We start from the raw sequence: 20,608 nt of genomic DNA on the forward strand, positions 1-20,608 counted from the left end.
TTTTTTTGCCCTCTTTGCTTGAGTGTTGTCTCTTTCACTCCCTTTGGGCGATTTCACTTCCATTTGTGTTCATCCCTTGGACTTCACTCGTGTTTGGGGGTTTTTCTCTTATTCTATCCAACATTGTCATTTTTGGTAAGATTTCTTTTTCTTTTTCTTTGCTTTTCTTCGGTTTGAGTGTTTGGTTCAGTTGTGTCTATCTAGGGCTCTTCATGGTTGATTTTGGTTATTTCATACTGGTTTAGTGTCTCTCTCTTGCATCTAGGGTTTGTAATTTGGAGCATTTTGCTAGTTTATCTCTGCTAGGGTTTAACTTGGGGTTTAATTATTTGTCTATTTTTTCTATAATGTCCTGTGTTTCCTATGTTCATGTTTGTGTTTCCTATGTTAATTATTTGATTTGTATGAATGTTGCTTTTACAGTTCATTTCTTTCTTGCTTTGTTACATCTGTGCCTGTTGATGTCTCACCTAGCTTTGTTTTTTTATCACATTCATATTATGCTCAGGTTATGAGTCTTAATTGTTGTCTAACCATGTTGCACTAATGGTGTTTTGTTGGCCTTTTCTGTTGTTTTTTTTTTTTTTTGGTTTTGGGATTTCTAATATTTTCTTTGGGTGTCTTGTGTTGTGGGTTGTTTAGTCATGGCTGAGTCTTCTAAATGTCGCAAGACTACTGTTTCCCGTCCCCTATTCAACACTGACAAGTTCGAATCCAAAGAAAAGTCTAAGTTGTTTAGAGAGTCTTATGCCACTCGTAAAGTCCATCTAGAGAGAAATGTCCTCCCCAGTGCTTTTGAGTTACTACCCATTCATTCCTTGTTCGATGTCTTAGGAGGTGATCAAGTGGTTCATTTCTCGGGGCCGCAGAATCTGAGTCTTAGGGGTTGTTTGAGATGATCTAAATAAGTGCATTTTTTGACTTTTTATGAAATATAGGTTGGGTTTGGGTTAGGTTTGAAGTGATGTGTTAGAGAGGTGAAGTGACTTAAATAAGATGATATGACTTAAATAGGATAGTGACTTTTTGACTTTTTGTCTTTTTTCAAACATGCCAAACTTGGCCTTATTCATGAGTTCTATTGTAACATGCACTTCATTCGTAAAGAAATTTCGGCATCATTCAGCACTTGGGTTAGGAAGCAGTCTTTAGTCATTACCGGGGATATTTTTCGGTTGTTTCTTAGTCTTCCCGAAGTCCCGGATTTTCGTTTTCCTCTTCTTACTCGTACTGGTATTGATTTTGATCAAGTTGCTTCTGAGCTTAGTGGATGTTCCTGAACTTGGATTGCCGGGGCACTCATTCAGTAAAATGAGTTGCTTCCTAGGTTTCGTCTTCTGAATATCATTGTGTGTGCTAATCTTCATGTCACCACCCATTCTTCTCACATTACCCAAGATCAGGGTTATGTGTTGTATTGCATCGATCACAGGCTCCCCATTGACTTACCCGAGATGATAGTCACGAAGATGATTTCTGTTTTTGAGGGACGTAAGTCCTTAGGTCTTCCGTATGGATGCTTGCTCACTAGGTTTCTCACTTCTCATAATGTTCCTGTTTATGATGATGATGAGTTTGTTTCTCCTATAAAACTCGTTACTAAGTTGACAGTCTCCCAAAGTCAAGCTCATGTTCGGGGGGGGTGTGTTGGGAGTTGGGATGTCTGACACAAGTGATGATCCCCGTGTTGAGGAGGAGGAGTTTGATGCAGCTACTGCTGGTGTACCGGATCTGCCTGAGATGCGTCCTAGATCATTTTGTGGCCAGCTGCAGTAGTTTGAGCAATCTGTCACGCATCGGCTTGACCAGTTGGATGCTCAGATGGATATCCTTGATAGTCGCCTTGATGAGCAGAGCACTATGCTTGCACAAATTCTTTCATAACTTCAGATGCAGTAGCCCCCTTCTTCAGCCTAGTCTTTGACTCCTATTTGCCTCATGGTTTCTGGACAGTTTTTTTTTTTCTCTTTTCTTGGACAGTTTTTTTTGGTTTGTCTATCCTTGTTTCTTTTGTCACTCCCGGCCAAAAAGGGGGAGTATTTTGTTTTGGGGGGGTATATATATGGATGTATATGGATATATGTTGCACACTCATGATGGTTTTTGCAGGAAGCATTGGAATAGCATTGGAGTAGCGTTGGACTAATGTTTTGTATGGGACATTCATTTGTTTTCTAATTTATTATGTCTTGATGGTCTTGATGGTTTCTTATATCTCTGTTTTTAGTTTTAGAGGTTTCTACTCAAGATTGGTTTGTTTGTTCAAGATTGTTTTGAGATAGTTGTTTTCCATTGAGTTGGTTTGTTTTGTTAGTCTTTTTGTTTTCTAGGAAATTAAGTTAGAAAGTTTTGTCCGGGTATTGACAAAGGGAGAGATTGTTAGGGCCCTTAGTCTTGTCAATCCTACGAACAAACTTGTGTGATTGAGTTGTAAATTTCCTTGCTATTTTGTCTTGCTCGCTCGAGCGAAGGAGTCCTCGCTCGAGCGAAGACTGCGTCTAGCAAAAACCTGAGAGAGATGAATGTGCGCTCGAGCGCAGATTGCGTGGCTCAAGTGAAGCCACTTATGGAAATCACGCGAAATGAGTTCCTCGCTCGAGCGAGAGAAGCTTCGCTCGAGCGAGCTGCGCTGTTCCAGATTTCTATAAGTATTTGTTTTAATCCCAAACTAGGATTAGGTTTTTAAGATCTACTTTGAGGTTGTTTAAGGTTTTCTTCTGGAGTATTTTTGTGAGTTTTCCTTGATAATTTGAGTGAGTATTAAACTCATGAATTGATAAGCACATATCAAGGAGGTTGATTAATTATATACAAGAGTGTTCTTCTTCGGTGGAATCCGGAGATTCAAACATGGAGTTTCAAAGGAGTTTGATTCTGTACGTAGTCGTTAATTCGACAAGTGAAGTTGTGGATTTAACTTCAGAATAATCAATTCCGAGACGAAGGCTTGTTGAAAGAGTTACAGAAGGTTCGAAGACAAATTGTATGAGTTTGGTAATTTTTTTATTATCTTTATAATCTTTCTTTCTTCAGTAGTGGATTGATTAATGGCGTTTCGCTCGTGGTTTTTTATTACAATTGAAGGTGCTTCAATTGTGATTTTTCCACGTAAAAATTGTTTGTGTCAATCTATTGTTTATTTCGAAAACAACAATCTAAATCACTTTCGTAAGTGCTTGATGATTTAGATTGTGTATTTTGATTGATTAGTAATTGGAATATTTAAATCTTGATCTAATCACGAATCACTTAGGATTTTCAAGTACAAATAAGTTAATACCTTACTGGCTACATCTTTCCAAGTCAATACTTGGGAACAACAAAATGAGTTGAACTCCATACATATAAAACCCAAGGTTTGTACAACAAATATTTACATAAATGAGACAAAAAGAAGCCCTCGGCTCCAAGGTCCTCTAAAGCTATGTCCTTGGTGGAGGCATATCATCAGCACCTGCAAGTTATTTTCCACATAAGGTAAGCTAAAACCTAGTATAGATACTTGAATACAATGTGTTAAGCTTAACAAAATCATATAGTGAATGCATATGCATGCTATTTGCCAAAAACTGTACACATTCTCTTTCAAAGCAATGCAATGCCATAGTTATATATATAAATCAATACTTTTTAAATCAGAAAATAGGGCAGTGGATACAAAATACTGGGAATCTCTAGGTACGTGTTTTCCAGAAAGCTACACAAGCACTACCAAAGCCATTTTATCGGCACTAACTAGAAGGATTGGCATCTAACCACGCAGGTTTTTAGACTTTCACCAATGACACACAAACTAACATAATAAAACCACAACCACACCCTCTAATCAGATTTACCAAGGTATACACCTCTTTTTTCTCAAAACGATACATTTTCAGTATTTAAGTATGAAACAATGCTCAATTCAAGATGTATGAGTGGTTGGTTTCAATTAATCTAATCCACATGCAATTTCTGCAACAATCAAAGTTATCCTCCACCGATAGCCCAAAACAGATATCTCTATACAACTGATAAATTTCCAACAACAATATATAAGTTTAAAATCTCAAAATAGGAGTAATAATACATATCCAACTCCACTCTCATCATCAACAGATACATTCATTTTATCTTTTCAAAACTCAATATCTTTCCCTTTTCTTCATAGGTCAATCACTAATGATTTCCAACAAAATCTCATTTTCTTTTCAAAAACACATTCAAAGGAGAAATTTCCAATATTTCAACACAACTCAACCATAATTTCATTCCCACAACATTCTTCATGAATTCATTTGAAAACCCCTCTTTTGCATGTCAAAAACCAAACCCTAAATCAAAATGCCAACTCCAAATCACAATACTCTACAATGAACACATAACGAAGCTAAGAATCATAAGAAAATGTTGAAGAAATCCCTACCTCAAGACTAGAAATGTTGACAAACAAGACACAAGATTTGACGAAGCCAAAACTCAAACTTTCTCCGATCAAAACGACCACCTATATGTGCTCTACACTTTTCTCCAAAGCATTAGGGCGACGAGATCAACGGATTTGGGTGTATTTGAGGTGTTAAGACAAGAACTAGAGAAAGAGAGAGAGAGAGAGAGAGAGAGAGAGAGAGAGAGAGAGAGAGTCAATAAATTAGGTTTTGGGGTGTTTTAGAGAGAGAGAAAAGTAAAAAGTGACACAAAAAGACCTTTCCCCGATCTGATATACTCATAGACTACTTAAGTGACCAAACCACTAATCGAGCATCAGACACAAGTAAGTGACACAGCTCAAGTGACAAAAATACGGCTTGAGCATACAATGACCCCCTCCTAGAAGTTTTGTAGACTGCAAAGACCACTTGAGTGAAGAAAGGACCGCTCGAGCGAAGATCACCCTACTCCTAGTAGTTTTGCAGACCTACAAAAGTACTGAGAGAACTCAAAGACCGCTCGAGCACAAGAAAGACCGCTCGAGCGAACCTGAAGAAAATAGACATGAATTCTTTTGAAAAATGAACTACCAACCTGTTCACAACACAACTAACAACTCCAAATAACCAAATTTAACAACAAGAAGACAAGGAGTATAGACAACAATAAAGAGTATCAAATCCCAGATTCAAGAACATGAAAGGGTCAGGTCTAATACAAGTCGTTATATCGCCGGTGGCACCGTTCAATTTTTGACACTCATTGGCCGGGATGTGATTACATGAAAAGCTTTGGACAGAATATTCTGTGACTCTGATTTTGTATAAGAAACCACCAACTTTTAGATCACAAGAACTGCAAATTAGTGATTAAAAGCAAGTTTCAATCAATACTCTACCACATCCAAGCTCCAATCGTGATGAAGTGCAAGCGTTGATCTCAATGACTTGGCCCAAACACTTGCTATCTTATCAAAAGTACTATAATTCCAAGTGTGGAGTGGGATGCCTTCAACAGAAATCCAAACATGTCTTGATGCCCTAGGTCATGTCAAACCATGGTTCCAACCATTATGTCATGTCAAACCATGGTTCCAACCATTATTTGCCATTATTAATCCTTGCAAGTCTCTCCTCTTTAGAAATGAATTGTAATAAAACTTTTAAACCCCCTAAAGGTTTGATAGTAATAGGGTTTATCCCAACCTCCTTCATTTGATGCTCAATCAAAAGGATTTGATTATAATCCTTTGCAACTCCAATCATACAATTCTATAACCATGTTGTGCTTTGCCACTACTATTGATGAGTTGTCAGAATGAATGGTCGTTGCAGTTTTGGGGAAAAAAACGTGAGGGGGAGGGGAATCTTTATCAAGTTCTGGATTGGTTTTTTTTTTTTTAACCTTCAAAAGCATGTGTTTACCTACTAGATTTGCAGCTCTTTTAACCACCAGGATATGGTTCTTCCATCACACTCCATTGAAGGTTTTGATCGCTTCCTCTGCCTTAGCTTCCTATTGGAATCTCACAAAACCGTATTTGCTAGTGCTTGTTGATCGTCTCTTGGCTGGAATAAGTGCATCAACAACGTACCCGCTTCTACTTAAAACTCTTCTTAACCACTAGTTGTAGGTTTCTCCTGACAAGTTGTCAATGAAGATTGAGAAGCACTTGGTGGTGGATCCAATCTGAGATCTCTGATCCAACGCTATTTTGAGTGTGTTCGGGTGGGTCTCCTGCTCATACCACCTGATCACTATTTGATGGATCGGCATCGCCAGTGGTTTTGAGAATCAAATGGCGGAGAGTGGTGGTGATAAAGGGTTTTTGAGAGGGTTGCAAATATTTGTGAGAATGTGTCTTTACACACTTCATCTCTTGATGCTAATAAAGAAACATATATGGTGAGTTGTTAAAAGTGATGGTCGATGATGGAGAGTGAACGAATGTGGTGGCTGACAATGGAGATGGCTAGAGTGCTGATAGAGGTCACAAGGCGGCCAGGGGTTCCCAAAGGTCACGAACGGTCGCTGATAGATAGTGGCAACATTAATGAGTGGTGGCCAAAGGTTGTGGACAGAATGGAGAAAGAGTGAAAAGTTTTTTGAAGACAAGTGAAAATACTATTTCTTTCTCATTTTTAATTTTTAATTTTTATTTTAAAATCAATTTTACTTTTTTAGAAACAAAAAAAAAAATTACTAAATAAGTTTTGTTTGTTATTTTCAAAAAATGAAAACAAAAAGAAAAAAACTTAGCAGAAACAAGGTTTAAAGAGCTCTATAAAGAGGGTCAAAGTATCCAACCTTCCATCAGTTTTCATTTTTCAGTATCTCATATCGACAATGCTACGTACCTCAAATTTTGTGGCTCAAAAGTGGCTCAAATGGCCAAAACGACGTCGTTTTGAGTACAGAACAACACAAAAATGGCCAAAACGACGTCGTTTTGGCTATTTGAGCCACTTTTGAACCACAAAATTTGAGCTACGAGACATTTTCCATCTCATATTTTCAAACACAAACTTTATTCAGCCATAAGCCCAAGTTTGGCAGTTACCATAACAAAACAATGGCCAGAAGACTCAGTTCAGCCATTATGGTGACACTAGTAGCTGCCCTTCTACAAACCACAGTGGCACAGAAAGTACATGTCGTGGGTGACACCTTAGGGTGGCTCGTCCCTCCTGATGGTCCGATTGCTTACGCTACCTGGGCCGCCATGCAAACATTCAGCCCCGGTGACGTCCTCGCTAATATATATTTGTAGCTAAAAATTTTAGTTTTTGAATTATTCTCAAAGTATGAATGGAATATACACAACGGCATAGTATGTTCTCAAAACAATGATGATGTTTTTACCGTACTCCTTTTTTATTGATATTTTTTGTGTATTCTTGTACTATTTTTTCATCAATAAATTTTTCTTTGTCGATACAAAAGAAAGCGGAGCTACACTAAGGCAAGTCGGGGCAATGAAATTATAAAAAACATATATATTATTTTGCCTATGGTTTTATTATTTTGTTCCATTTTCCACAATAAATTTCTAGAAAATATTATTTACCCCATGATTTTTTTTTTTTTTTGAATTTCCCCTCAGAGATTTTTTTTTACATCTTGAATTTTTTGAGACTCATTTTATTTCCTCTTATATTTCTATGTTGTTGATACACAAAAGTTTTGGTTAGTGTAATTTATTAGTAATATGAAAAAAAATTGTGCATCATTGATTTTAAGCTAAGTTTTGCTCCACAAAAAAATAAACACCAACTCCGCCCCTGTATATATATGTGAATGAATAGTAGAGCTAGCTTAATTTATTTTCAACGTTTTTCAGTGTTCAATTTCACAACTGGGCAGCAAGATGTAGCTAGGGTTAGCAAGGAAGCATTCGATACGTGCAATTCGACAAACCCTATTTTGCTTGAAACAAATGGTCCTGTGAATTTTACCCTAAGTTCAGGTGGTGAGTACTATTTCATAGGCACCATGGAGATGCACTGTCCCTTGGGACAAAAGCTAGCCATGTATGTTCCACCACCAGCACCACCTAGAGCACCAATGACATATGAGGTTCGGGATGGTTTGGGGTGGCTTGTGCCTCCTGGTGGTGCAATTGCTTATGCTACATGGGCTTTCAACAAAACCTTCATTGTTGGAGACACTCTAGGTATTAAATTTGAATCTCTCTCTCTCTCTCTCTCTCTCTCTCTCTCTCTCTCTCTTTGTCTGTGTACTTGTGCTTGTGTTCTTTAAAATTAATACTAACGCTCTGTTTAGTTGTGGGATTTGAAAAAAGATTTAGAAATGCGAATAAAATATACTTACATTTCACTTAGTTTCACACATATTTTCTTTCCAAATATCTCCTAAAACCAAACACAGTGAAAGAAAATGCAAGATGAATCAAATTATATGCATGTAGAAAAAATGTCCAGTGTACCAAAATTTCATACTCATTAACTAAGGTGATAATAGTATTAAGAAATTGTCCATACCCATACGATTCAGTAGCATCCGGTTGATAATAGCATTCCTATTCTGTTCTTAAGGTCTTGAGATCGACTCCCCAAAATTTGATGACGTTGTGGTTGTTGTGTATGTTGTATACTTACAACTAATTGGTAACATGCTGTTAAATTTTCTGAGATAGTTTCAATTTGATATAACTCCTTGATTTAAATTGAGGTAATGTTAGGAATATCAAAATTTCTACCAAATAAATGATTAAATGTCTCACGTGGGTGTGGGGTCCGCAATTTTATAGACCCCACACCCATGTAAGATATTTAGTCATTTATTTTGTAGAAAATTTAAAATTTACAACAGTTTCCATTAAATTGTCTCCCATCCATTGACAAAGAATAGTACTTCGAAATTAATAGAGTAAGAGAAACTTCTTGTGAAATTGACAGGTCTGGTCATTTTTTTTTGCATTTATTAACAATGTAGACATATAATCGGAAGGTTAGAATAGCAATACATTCAAAGAATTTTTATTTTTTTTAAAAAAATAAAATAAAGGAAAACTGTTTTTCGGTACAAAAAATATGAATTGCTATTGTGCATTTTTTGTTTATAAAAAATATTAAATATGTTTGGAGAACTTATGTGTATATCTTAATATGTGGACTTATTGTTCAATAGGTCCTATGATAATTAATGGTATTTTTCATCAAACACTATTAAAAAATATCACTAATTGTTAATTTTCAGTAATAGTTTGAAAACTTTGTCAAAAAAAATATCACTAAATTTTAGCGACTCTTTAAAAAAAATTGGTACAAAAAGTCGCTAATTTTTAACTTTTAGCGACGGTTTAAAAAATTCATCACTGAAAATGTCACTAATTATAAGTTTTGCCGACAAGTTATAAAAATCGTGACAAAAAAGTCACTAATGGTCAACTTTTAGCGACATGTGCAAAAAATCATCACAAAAAATTATTTTTAGTGAAGACTTTACTAGGACGTATTTTCAATAAGACTTCATGGGAATTAAATCCAACTATTAAAACCTATTAGTAGTTTACCCTCTTTATGTTTATTTTTTGTTAAAAAAAAAAAAAAAAAGAAGTTATGTGATTTAAAAACTTATTTTGAAAACAAATGAGATGGATGCCAAGGAAAGTGGTGGTGACCAAAGGTGGTTGGTGACGGTCAGATATTGTGGCTAGTGGTGGTTGTCAGCACAGGAGGTGGTTTTTGGGAGCAGTGGGTGACCGAAAGTGATTGCCAAACGTCATTTCAGGCAAGAGATGATGACCAAAGGTAGTTGTTGACGGTGGAAGGTTGTTGCCAATAGCAAGAGGTGGTTGTCGAAGGACGTCACCGGTGATGGTGGGTGAATGTGGGAGTGATTGCATGTCATGGCTGGTAGTGGTGATGAGCTGTGGGTGGTGGCCAGAAAGAATGGAAAAATAAGGACAGGATGAACTTTTGAAATTAATTTTTTTACAAATTTTATAAAACGAATTGTATATAATTTTCAAAACTTTAATAAAAAAAAAAAAAAAAACTATAAATATAAACATTACTGGGTTTCAAATTGCTTTTGTTTGATTAAAAATCAACTGTAAAGGTTTGTCCTAATGGTGAGGTTTCTTAATAAGGTCTATAAGTCTAGTATAATTTGTGTATTTTCATGGTTATGCAGTTTTCAACTTTGTCAATGGAACACAAGATGTGGCAGTGGTAACAAAGGCAGCATATGAGTCTTGTGACACCACCACCACCACCAGGACTGTCTTAACCACCACTCCAGCAAAGATCGCCCTCTCGAACCCAGGCGAGCATTACTTCACCAGCACATACCCACTACACTGCAATTGGGGTCAACAGCTTGCCATCAATGTGATCGCCTCTAGCACCGCCATGTCCCCTTCCACATCTGCCGCTTCTCCACCAAGCACCACCACCAAGTCCTCATCCGTGTTTGCCCCTGCAGCTGGTGGACCCATTCCTCCTCCCACCAGCTCAGCCCCATCTCATATTGTGATCGGATTCTTTTATGTAACATTCTTGTCCTCTGCCACAACTTTTCTTCTTTGATTTCATACTAGTTGGGTATCATTTTGATGTAATTTCACTCTTGATCATTCTGTGTAGTCAGATTATACTTATAATATTCAATTCTACTTGTGAGTTATTTTAGAAATAAAAACCAGTTTATTTAAGGAATGCTGATTGAATATTATTGAAGTGATTGATAATGTCAAGTTTAAAATCAATTTAGTGAGTAGAAGAGATGATCCAAAACAATAACAGACATAAAAGAAATATGATTTAAATTGAAAAAAAATACAGCCCAAGCAAGGGTGGAGCATGCATAGAGTTGCAAAGTCAATAACTCAATGTTAAGATCCCAAATAGCATCACATGTTGTGCTATATAGAAGGTATTGAGTGCATGGCCTTAATTATCTTGGACCAGATAATTGCACTGCCGAAAACTTTGCATCACTATGGCAATATGATGGTGCAGGTAACCTTCTCTCCTCTCTGACTGGTCTAACAAAATTTGCAAGAAAGTGGAAACCAGCTTCAGAGGAGCTCGGAGGCTCCGGTACAGAGCAGGAACCTTCAAGCATTTGAACAATTCTACCCATGGATGGTCTTCGGTGCATGTCCCTCTGTATACACCACAAAGAAACTTTGATTACGTTTTCTACCCTCTTGTCGTCTTCATCAATCTCAAGCTTTGAATCGATTATTTCTTGCAGCTTTCTTTCTTCCATCATCTTGAGGGCATAAGACGGAAAATGAGCTTTCTCTGAACACTCTGCAGGGTTGAAGTTCCGTCTTCCCCCAACAATTTCAAGCAAAACCATGCCAAAGCTATATACATCAATCTTCTCTGACAAAGCATTGGTTGTGACCCATTCAGGTGCCAAGTACCCCCTTGTGCCTCTTAGTCGGGTGACAACTTGACTCTGTTCCTTTGTCATCAACTTGGCCAAGCCAAAATCTGATACCTTAGCTTGGTAATTGTCATCAAGAAGCACATTTTCAGGTTTTATATCACAGTGGATGATCTTCATATGGCAGTTCTCATGGAGATAAGCCAATCCTCTTGCCACACCTATTATTATACTAAATCGGGTTTCCCAATCCAAAGTTAATCCTTCTCCATTGGTCCTGAAGATCCATTTATCCAAAGACCCATTTTCCATGTACTCATAAGCCATAAGGCGATTAGTGCCCTCTATACAAAAGCCCTTGAGCTTGACCAAATGGAGATGGTGGATGCTGCCAATAGTGGAAACTTCAGTTCGAAATTCTCTCTTTCCCTGATTAGTGCCCTCCAATTTCTTCACGGCAATTTGAGTTCCATCTGGAAGCATCCCTTTGTAAACTGAACCGAAACCACCCTGACCGAGTTTCACAGAGAAGTTGTTTGTAGCGGTCTGAAGATCTTTGTAGCTATACCGATTGGGGTTGCGAGATAAGATCTCTAAGAAATTTTCTACTTGAATGTCATCATCTTGGCAAGAAAAATTATCCTTTCCCATGACATCTTCGAAAAATTGTAGCATTCTTTTGTTTCTTTGGTGGAACCAATATCCCAAAAAAAGTAGACAACTAGCAAGTAAGAAGATTGTAGTAGCTATCATAACAATCCGCAAGTGGTTCTGACTATTGCTTTCTTTCTTGGCAGGGTTTAGCCTTTGGCCTGCATCACTAGGTAATTTGATGCAAGAAATAAACTTGGAAGTGCCATTGCGTAATTGAAAGCTTCCTATTTCATCAAACAAAAAGCAATTACCGGAATTGTTCTCAAAAAATAACATGAGACATGAGCAGTTACTAACACATGCATCCCTGCAACCTTTCAAATCACAATTGGCATAGGGTGAAACAAACTCAAGAGCAAAGTAGTCAAGTTTATCCCCCATATTTAACAACTGTATAGAACTCTTTGAGCCATCACATGGAGAGCCAATCCAATGGTTGCAACTTGGAGGGTTGCTAAGCTCCAGAGGACAGTAGCATTTTTTTTTAGTCAGAAACTCACAATGGTAGGAGGGATCACATGGTTCAGGCGTGCTACACTCATTTTGTGGAATCTTCATTGTTACTGCATTAGACTGGTCACCATTATGAAGACTGTAGAATGAAATAAACCCATCATCTCCTAAAACTGCTGCCCAAGTAACATCAAAACTAAAATCATCAGACAATATAAATTCCCAAATTAGATTCTGATTGTGATCAAAGAAGCTCCATGAATTGGAAATTAGAGAAGCAGAAGTGACTGGTCCATCTTCTTTAGTTATAACTTTCCGGTACTCATTTGCCATAGACCAATAGGGTTGAGGAGTTTGGAATCCTCCATAGAGAATTGCATCACCTGATTTCATTTCAAGGTAGGAACTCAAGTTATTGGAATTGGGCTCACTTACTAGTCGCATTCCTTCAAAGAAAAGTTGATTTGACAAAAGGGTGTCTGTGGGATAGCTAAAACTCTGCCAAAGAACTCTGGAGTCATTTCCGAGCAAAACCAAATTGCCCGAGTCCTGCAGCTTGATGGAAGTAACTCCATTTCCTGCAGTATGAGGAGACCAGGCTATACCACCTTCTTTCTCCAGATATACATTCCCAGTTTTGTCAAAAACAAATTTATCATAATCTCTTACCCCGAAGCCTCTGTTGGCTGTCCAGACGACAATTGCACTATGAACGTGAATTATAGACAAAGAGAACAATGCCAACTCCTCCTTTGTACTTGAAAATCCAAAAGAAAAATTTGAGTTGTTCGAGAGCAAAAACATTCCACCATAATCAAGCCAATTAATTTGAGACCCTTCGAACACTGAATAAATACTGCCAATTACTGGAATATTTGCAACAGATTTTTCAGATAGGAGGACAATTGACAAACAAATGGACATCATAAATGGAAAGAAGCCTCGCAACTCCATGGGCACACAAAACCTGGATTTATTCACCTGCATAAGAGAACAATTTCCTTAATGAACTGAAATAACTGGAATGAAGGGAAAATTATTCAGTCATGAAGCAATGCATCATTTTTGGTTCCACTTAAGCATTAAATATGGGCCCATTTCCAAGCCAATATATATTATTATAAAGTGTAGGGCACCCGAACCCATCTCATGCTCACCCCTGCCCCACACCGTTCATTTAAAACTAGAGATCTATAACCCTAATTCATCCGCTTTCATGTTGTATACTCTTCTTAGGACTAACCAAAGCCCAAAACTTTAGTGAATACAATTTAGTGGTGGTGGTGGATGTTGAGTTTGACACAATAGTGGACCCAAAAAATACAACCTTTACCTTTATTGATAGCACTCAAGTACACTTGTACAACCACACATTAATACACATTGCTTATTCACTCACATAATACATTCAAGCATTAAAACTAGAGATCTCTAACCCAAATGCATCCGCTTTCATGTTGTATACTCTTCTTAGGACTAACCAAAGCCGAAAGCTATAGTGAATACAATTTGGTGGTGGTGGTGGTGGTGGATGTTGAGTTTGACACAATAGTGGACCCAAAAAATACAACCTTTACCTTTATTGATAACACTCAAGTACACTTGTACAACCAGACATTAATACACATCACTTATTGACTCACATAATACATTCAAGCACTCACACAGTGTCTTCCTCACACAAGACCTTAAAATACTTCACACTAGATCACCCTTGTAGTGATTGACCACTCCATCACTCAATTACTCAATACATGTACTCATCTCATATTTATACTAGTGAAGAACTTTCTAGAATACTCTCATACTTCCACTATACTCTAGAGTTGTCTAAACTACTCTAGTACATATTAGAGTTTTCTTTACTTCTCTAAAATATTCTAGAACCTTCCGGAACTTTCTATATTTCTCCAAACTTCTCTAGTGTTCCGGAACCTTCTAAGATGTTCTAGAATCTTCCGGATTTCTCTTTCCAGAGTCTTCTAGATTCATGTGGAAACTTCTAGAATATTCTAGAGAGTAAGAAGAGTTAGCGATGACTCTCAACAATGGAGTGAGGTGTGGGTGTGGGTGTGTACTTGTAAGAAAACAATGGGTTTAATGCTTGTTTTCACTATATCCTTCATGCTTGTTTTGATTTTGAATTTTGGATTTGTTGAGTGATTTGCTGAGGAAAAAGAAAAGAGTAGTAAAATGAGAACCTGATGACTTGGCTAGCTCAAATCTATGCCATACTAGAGTAATCTTTCACGCAATATGCATCAGAACTAAGAAAGAAAAAAAAATTATCTTCTATTGCATTCCATTTCTTTTATATTGACAAATCAAAGTTCCAAACACAACTTAAAAGAAATGCTCATTTGAGTTTGTAAACATATTGTGACAATTTACCTTTCAAAATTCACTGCAGCCTTTTCACAAATTCGCAATAATAATTTGAAAACAACTTTTGATTTTCTCAAAATTAAACTTCTTATAATTACTACATGAAAAGGAAAAAAAAAAAAATGCCAAGAACAAGGACAAATATTGGATTCTAACTTTGGGGGCAAAAACTCCTTCCTAATGGAAAAAAATTACCATAAAAGTTTAAATATAGATTAATACCAGCAGAAAAAAGTGAATAATATTACTATTAACTAGATATTCTTTGTCACCATAGTTGAGCAAAAAAAATATGTCTGAACATACTTTTTTTTTCTTGCATTGAATTACAAAGAAAGTAGTAACTATTATAATATGTATCCATCCACTGAACTTCACCATCTGTTTGTACCCATTATTGCAAACTTCCACGTGGCAAAGGATGGGTGACATGGTAGAAACGTGGCATGACAGTAATGCCACAGGAATGATGAGTGGAAGGACTGAGGTGGCAAGGATTAAGTCCATTTATTTAATAAAATTTAATAAATAAAGGAAGATATTTTAGTTTTGTCTCAACCATTCTTAGAAAATTGGGGGTGGTTGAGCCCCACGTTTTACAAAAATGTTGGGAGTTATGTCATGATCCTAATTATTTGCACATGTGGAGAATAAAAAGGGATTTAGTGAACCACTTGTCAACCAAATGATAACAAACGTTCATAACTAGCCGATAGTGGGGAACTGGTTGCAAAATTTGGGCTCCAAACAAGGAATCATAGGACACTTTCCTAGTAGTTGAAGCAGAAACAAGAGACAGTTTTCTAGTCGTTTTTTAACTATAAAAGGACTCCATGGCCAACATTTGAAGGGTCCAACAACAAACAACTCAAAACTAGCTCTTACACACTGAATTTCCATATATTTCCAGCAATTGCTAGCAAATCAATTAGCAATCTTTTCCTAAGTATTTTTCATTTTACTTCAATTGTACTTCATTTCCAGTCAATGCAAGTTCAATTTCTTTTCAATTTAGCAACCATCCATTGAGTCTTTGTTTATTTTCCACACTTAGCAAAATCAGGAAATTCATCTTCATTGACGCAAGATCCAAACCTATGACCCATCCTCTTGGCCACACACAGTCTAAATTCTTTAGTTATGAGTCAAAAATCCACATCTTGGACTACGTTCACAAGTCCTGCATGCCTGCAATCATCACACATCACTGCCTACATGTTCACTCTCTTTCGAGGTGCAATCACCACCTGAAAATGTTATGCTCAATAGATTTTATAATATAGAAACCGTCTATGACAGGCTCGACATCAAAATTTCAATTAATAGCTTTCTCAATAAATGTGATCAAGTAACTTCCTAGAAAATCATCTACCATGTTATTATGCACGCTTTAGTCTTGACAAATTCCGTAGTTGATAATGTAGGTTCCTATACATATAGTTGAAATGTGTAAAATTAACACAACACAAATTAATCTATGAATAAGATGATAATCATTTCAATACATAATTTCAAATTTTATAAACTCATTTTTCAAAATGTCACATCAAACATAGACAATATTCTTGTTCTCAGATAATGGCCAAACAAAAATGAATGTCAAAAATAATACTAAAAAAAAAAAAAAAAGGCTTGAGCAAATTAATGTGTGATTTATAAATAAATAAAAACACTAAGTGACACATGGACACAAAATAGAAGGGAAATGCTACAATGTGCAAGTGCACATTATAAGAAAAGTTAAAATTTTTGTTATGAAAGTTACGAATTTTTGTGATGGAAGTTATGAATTTTTGTGATGCACATTATGAATGGTGATGTTATGGTATGTACCCCTAAAGTTATGTATACCCAAAATTATGGTTTTTATGGTAAAAGTAATACTTTTGTGAAAAGCCAAAATTTCTATTTTTTGTAATGAGAAAAATTATACTTTTTGTGATGAAAGTCATACATTTTGTGATAAAAGTTATACTTTCTGTATAAGGTGCATACCAAATGCACCCTTTTTGGGGTGCACATGGTAACCATTCCCATAATTAATTTGGGGATGCGAATATAATTTTGAGAGTGAAAATTACTCTAATTTAGCAAATAGAAGGGATCCGTATTTAATAAAACCCAACTTGAAAACTATGTTTAAAGTTTTGTTTTATAATTAATTTGGGGATGCGCATATAATTTTGAAAGTGCAAACTACTCTAATTTCATATTTATCTTACTAATTACTAGTATAATATAAGGAGTGACCACCCCTGCACTACACCCTTTGGATGCATCCTTTGCCAAGAATGTAAAATGTTGTATACCAATGAAGCCTTAAGATCAAAGTTTTGAAAGGTGATAATTTCTTCCTAATTAAAGCTCCCACAAAAACCTAAGGAAAAAAAAAAGGTTAATTACACCCTTTTTTTTATCTAGAGGATTTTGACTATTATGGAGATCTCTTGTGATGTTTTTGATATTTCATTCCTTTCATACTTTTTTTTTCCGTGAAAATCTATACAGACCTCCCTTCATTAATTAAGCATTATAACATAAACAAAAAAATGTGAGAGTTTTTATTTCCACACATAAAAAAACTCTCGGCATACATCTTTTCTCAATACACACACTAAATGGTTTTAAAATCTAATATTTTGCTTAGTACACAACCTACCATGTCAAAAATATCCTCACCTTCTTCAATATTCAAACTTTGACCCTAACCCTAACCTTACCATTAACCACCGTTAGCCAACCACCTGCCACCACCACTAGCCTCCTCCTCCAACTAGCCTAACCTCTCCCCCACCCTCCCTTGCCACTGTCACCCCCTTACTCACCTTTCCCTAACCACCCTAGCCCCTTTTATACTATCCATGACCACCCCAGAAATTCCAAAAACCACCAGCCATCGTTCCCCAACTCTCTCTTCTACCCCTACCAACCTTTCAACTCTTCCCTCCACTGCCGCCTTCCACCCCAATCTCTCTCTCTCTAGATCATCGTCATATCAACTACCATTAGAATGCCAAATCTCTTCAATGGTAGTTCTCTGAATAAACACTTTTGGTTCGATGGTTGAAATCCAAACGGCGATGATTGTTCCAACACTGGTAGTCGAACGGTGAAAGTGTTCATGGAAAGGGTTTACAATAGTGCGGGGGTTCCCTGATGGGAACTTCATGGCAATAGTGGTTCATGAGGGGGTTTGCAATAGTGTAGGGGTTTGCAATAGGCGGTTCACAACGGTGTGGATTCGCAAAAAAGGGTTCACAGTGGTGGTGGGGTTCATGATGGTGGCAATGGCAATGATAATGGTGGTGGTTGCTGGTGGGGTTGTGTATTGAGAAATTGCATTTTAAAAAATGATAATTTGATTAAAGGATAAGATCATAATCTAAAAAATACATTGTGCGCGAACTTAGATTTTTGGTGTACGAAAATATAAACTCAAAAAAAAAAAAAAAATGTGTTGCTATTTGCCCCAACTTTCTTCTTTGGACCTGTAACCCTTTTATTTTTATTGTTTTCTATGACAATTTTACCTCAACATACAATTCACATTTTCTCCCCATCCTTAGCCTTAAGTTCACCACCATCCTCCCTCCTCTTTCACTGGCTCCATCTGACACCTTCCCCACGCATCCTTTACCTCCACCAACACTTCCTACACTTGCCAGCCTCTCTGTAGCCCATCCTTGCCACCATTGTCCATCCCCTAGCCTCCCTCGGCCCCACATCCTCGCAATAGAGAGAGAGAGAAAGAGAGAGAGTTATAAAGAAAAAGAAGAAGAAGAATAAGAAGGGGGTGGGGGGTCATGGTGGTTCACAGGAAAGGGAAGGATGGGGCACCTTGAGGGTGAGGGTGAGGCAATTGGGAGTCTATTGCGAGGGTGCGAGAAACAGGTTGCCAACGGGGGTTGCAGGGGGGAGGGGGGTCACCAAAGGGGCGACAACAGTGCTAGAATTGAAGGCCTAGGGTTTTTGATTTAGGAAATGATGGTAGAATTGGGATAAGGTGGGGCTCTAATAAAATAAAATCAAAAATCAAAAATTAAAATTTGGAGGTGGGAGATCTGAAGTAGGGAGCAAATAGCAGCAGTCTTCCAAAAATATGATCATCTTAACATTTGTAAAATGCTAAATTTACCATTGATTGGGATAACTGAATTATTATTATTATTTCTTTTAAAAACATTAAAGAAAATTTTAAAATATAAAAGAAAATCCTCCCCATGTGTTCTCTCTCTCCCTCTCTGTTCTACTCTTTTAGTCTGAGGTGGTTTTCTTTTCTGGGACTATTTAGAGAGAGTACAATTTGTTTAACCCGTTGAACACAATTTTAGCCTAAGCAAATCTTCAAACAGTTGATGGGCATGGAAGAGTCACCACTCTTCCACCCCTTCGGCATTACGACCTCAGTTGGCCGCGAAAATTCCATCACCATCACCCCCCCAATCATCACAGTCCCACCGCCACCGCCACCCATCACCATTAAACACCACCACCACAACACCTTTCAAACCATAGTTTGCGTGTATATATTATGTATATGTATAATAATGTGTGTGTAAAGGTATCAAATGACCACAAATAGATAATAAATTGGATTCAAAACACATGATATCTAATCAGTAATATTTATAGTCATCAATGGTCACGTTTAACTGTGTAAGCGACTGATCACATATAAATAACAATATAATATTGCAATATGAAATTGAAATTGAAATGGCCATGACTACTACTACCTACAATTAAACATGTATGCAATCCAAATGATACTAATTAGCAAACCATCATTTCAAAACATAGAATTTGAAGTACAATTCATAAGAAATCAACTGTGTTTTGATTGATATTGAGTAGTGTTGAAAGCTCACATGTAAATCAACTGGATGTAATTGCTTCAGCTCTCACAGTAGAAGCAGTTGCAATGTAGGACTTCTCTTTTGGAGTTTCAGAAGCAGAGATCGAATTGGGTTTTCTTCTCTTGTGGTGGGTTTTGCTTAAATCGGTTGTTGAATACTTAGAATAGTTTATGATGTTAAAAATTTTCAAACAAATATTCCAAATTTCAAAGTTTTTGACATTTTGGGTTGTCCATGTGCGTGGATTGAAAAAGGCAGCAATCGAAAAAGTAGACCCGTTCGGGGATACATTACTATAACTTAAAAATATAAAAAAAAAAAACAATAATGATTCATCTCCCTTTTCTTCCCAACCCTTTGATCCCCTCTCTCTCTCATTAGTTATATTTTTTTTTTTTTCTTTTTTTTCCTGCTCCTCCAATCACCACCCGCCACATAGCAAGGGGAGTGAGGGGTGACCCCAAAAGAGGGTCCCAAGCATTATTAAAAAAAAAATCATTATAAATTATTGAGTAAATTATAAAAGCAGTGGTTTCTTTCTAATCTGGAATTAGATTGGAGTTTCGTGGATGAGCTCGTTAAAATATTTCATTTCTATAAAATCTCACAATGAGCCGAACTTGACCGTCTAGTGCGCTAGTCTAATTGTAGACAGCCCATGTCCAATTACAAATACATTTGGGTATGTTTGATTGACAAGATTAAAGTACGGGATCGCGGGCTCAATAATTCCGCATTTGTTTTGAAATTTTGTTTCAGGATTGTTAATTTAATGGATAATTAATCCAATAAATTTGTAGAATTATTAGTAATAGGATAGGGATAGGATTATATATCCTGAGTTGGGAAATAAAATAAAAGGACTCTTTTACCTATTAATCCAATGCAAATCAAACAATGGACAATATGATAACTTATCCTACTAATCCAATTAGATAGTGAATATCACACTAATTTGATGGGATTATTAATATCTTCACTATTAGTCT

General features: G+C 36.7%; 2 protein-coding genes across 4 annotated transcripts; one reads left to right on the forward strand and one right to left on the reverse strand.

Moving 5' to 3' along the window:
- The first annotated feature begins 6,921 nt into the window (after positions 1-6,921).
- Positions 6,922-11,230, forward strand: LOC114264523 (blue copper protein). The gene is made up of 3 exons (XM_082900889.1): positions 6,922-7,176; positions 7,719-8,083; positions 10,069-11,230. Exons 1-3 carry the CDS (start codon positions 6,983-6,985, stop codon positions 10,461-10,463), a joined length of 954 nt encoding a protein of 317 aa, XP_082757015.1. The 5' UTR covers positions 6,922-6,982; the 3' UTR covers positions 10,464-11,230.
- LOC114264517 (G-type lectin S-receptor-like serine/threonine-protein kinase SD2-5) lies at positions 10,679-19,935 on the reverse strand. Of its 3 annotated transcripts, none has more exons than XM_082903369.1 (3): positions 19,632-19,935; positions 12,921-13,359; positions 10,679-12,876 (listed from the first exon to the last, which is right to left on the reverse strand). In XM_082903369.1, exons 2-3 carry the CDS (start codon positions 12,951-12,953, stop codon positions 10,831-10,833), a joined length of 2,079 nt encoding a protein of 692 aa, XP_082759495.1. In that variant the 5' UTR covers positions 12,954-13,359; positions 19,632-19,935; the 3' UTR covers positions 10,679-10,830. The 3 variants fall into 3 exon arrangements, with proteins under 3 accessions (XP_082759495.1, XP_028060955.2, XP_082759494.1); XM_028205154.2 differs by having other exon boundaries at positions 10,679-12,083; positions 12,177-13,359; XM_082903368.1 differs by lacking the exon at positions 19,632-19,935 and having other exon boundaries at positions 10,679-13,332.
- Between the last annotated feature and the right edge of the window lie 673 nt (positions 19,936-20,608).

Source organism: Camellia sinensis, chromosome 13 (assembly GCF_055761805.1).
Source record: "Camellia sinensis isolate YWXY chromosome 13, ASM5576180v1, whole genome shotgun sequence".
In the NCBI taxonomy this organism is placed as follows: domain Eukaryota; kingdom Viridiplantae; phylum Streptophyta; class Magnoliopsida; order Ericales; family Theaceae; genus Camellia; species Camellia sinensis.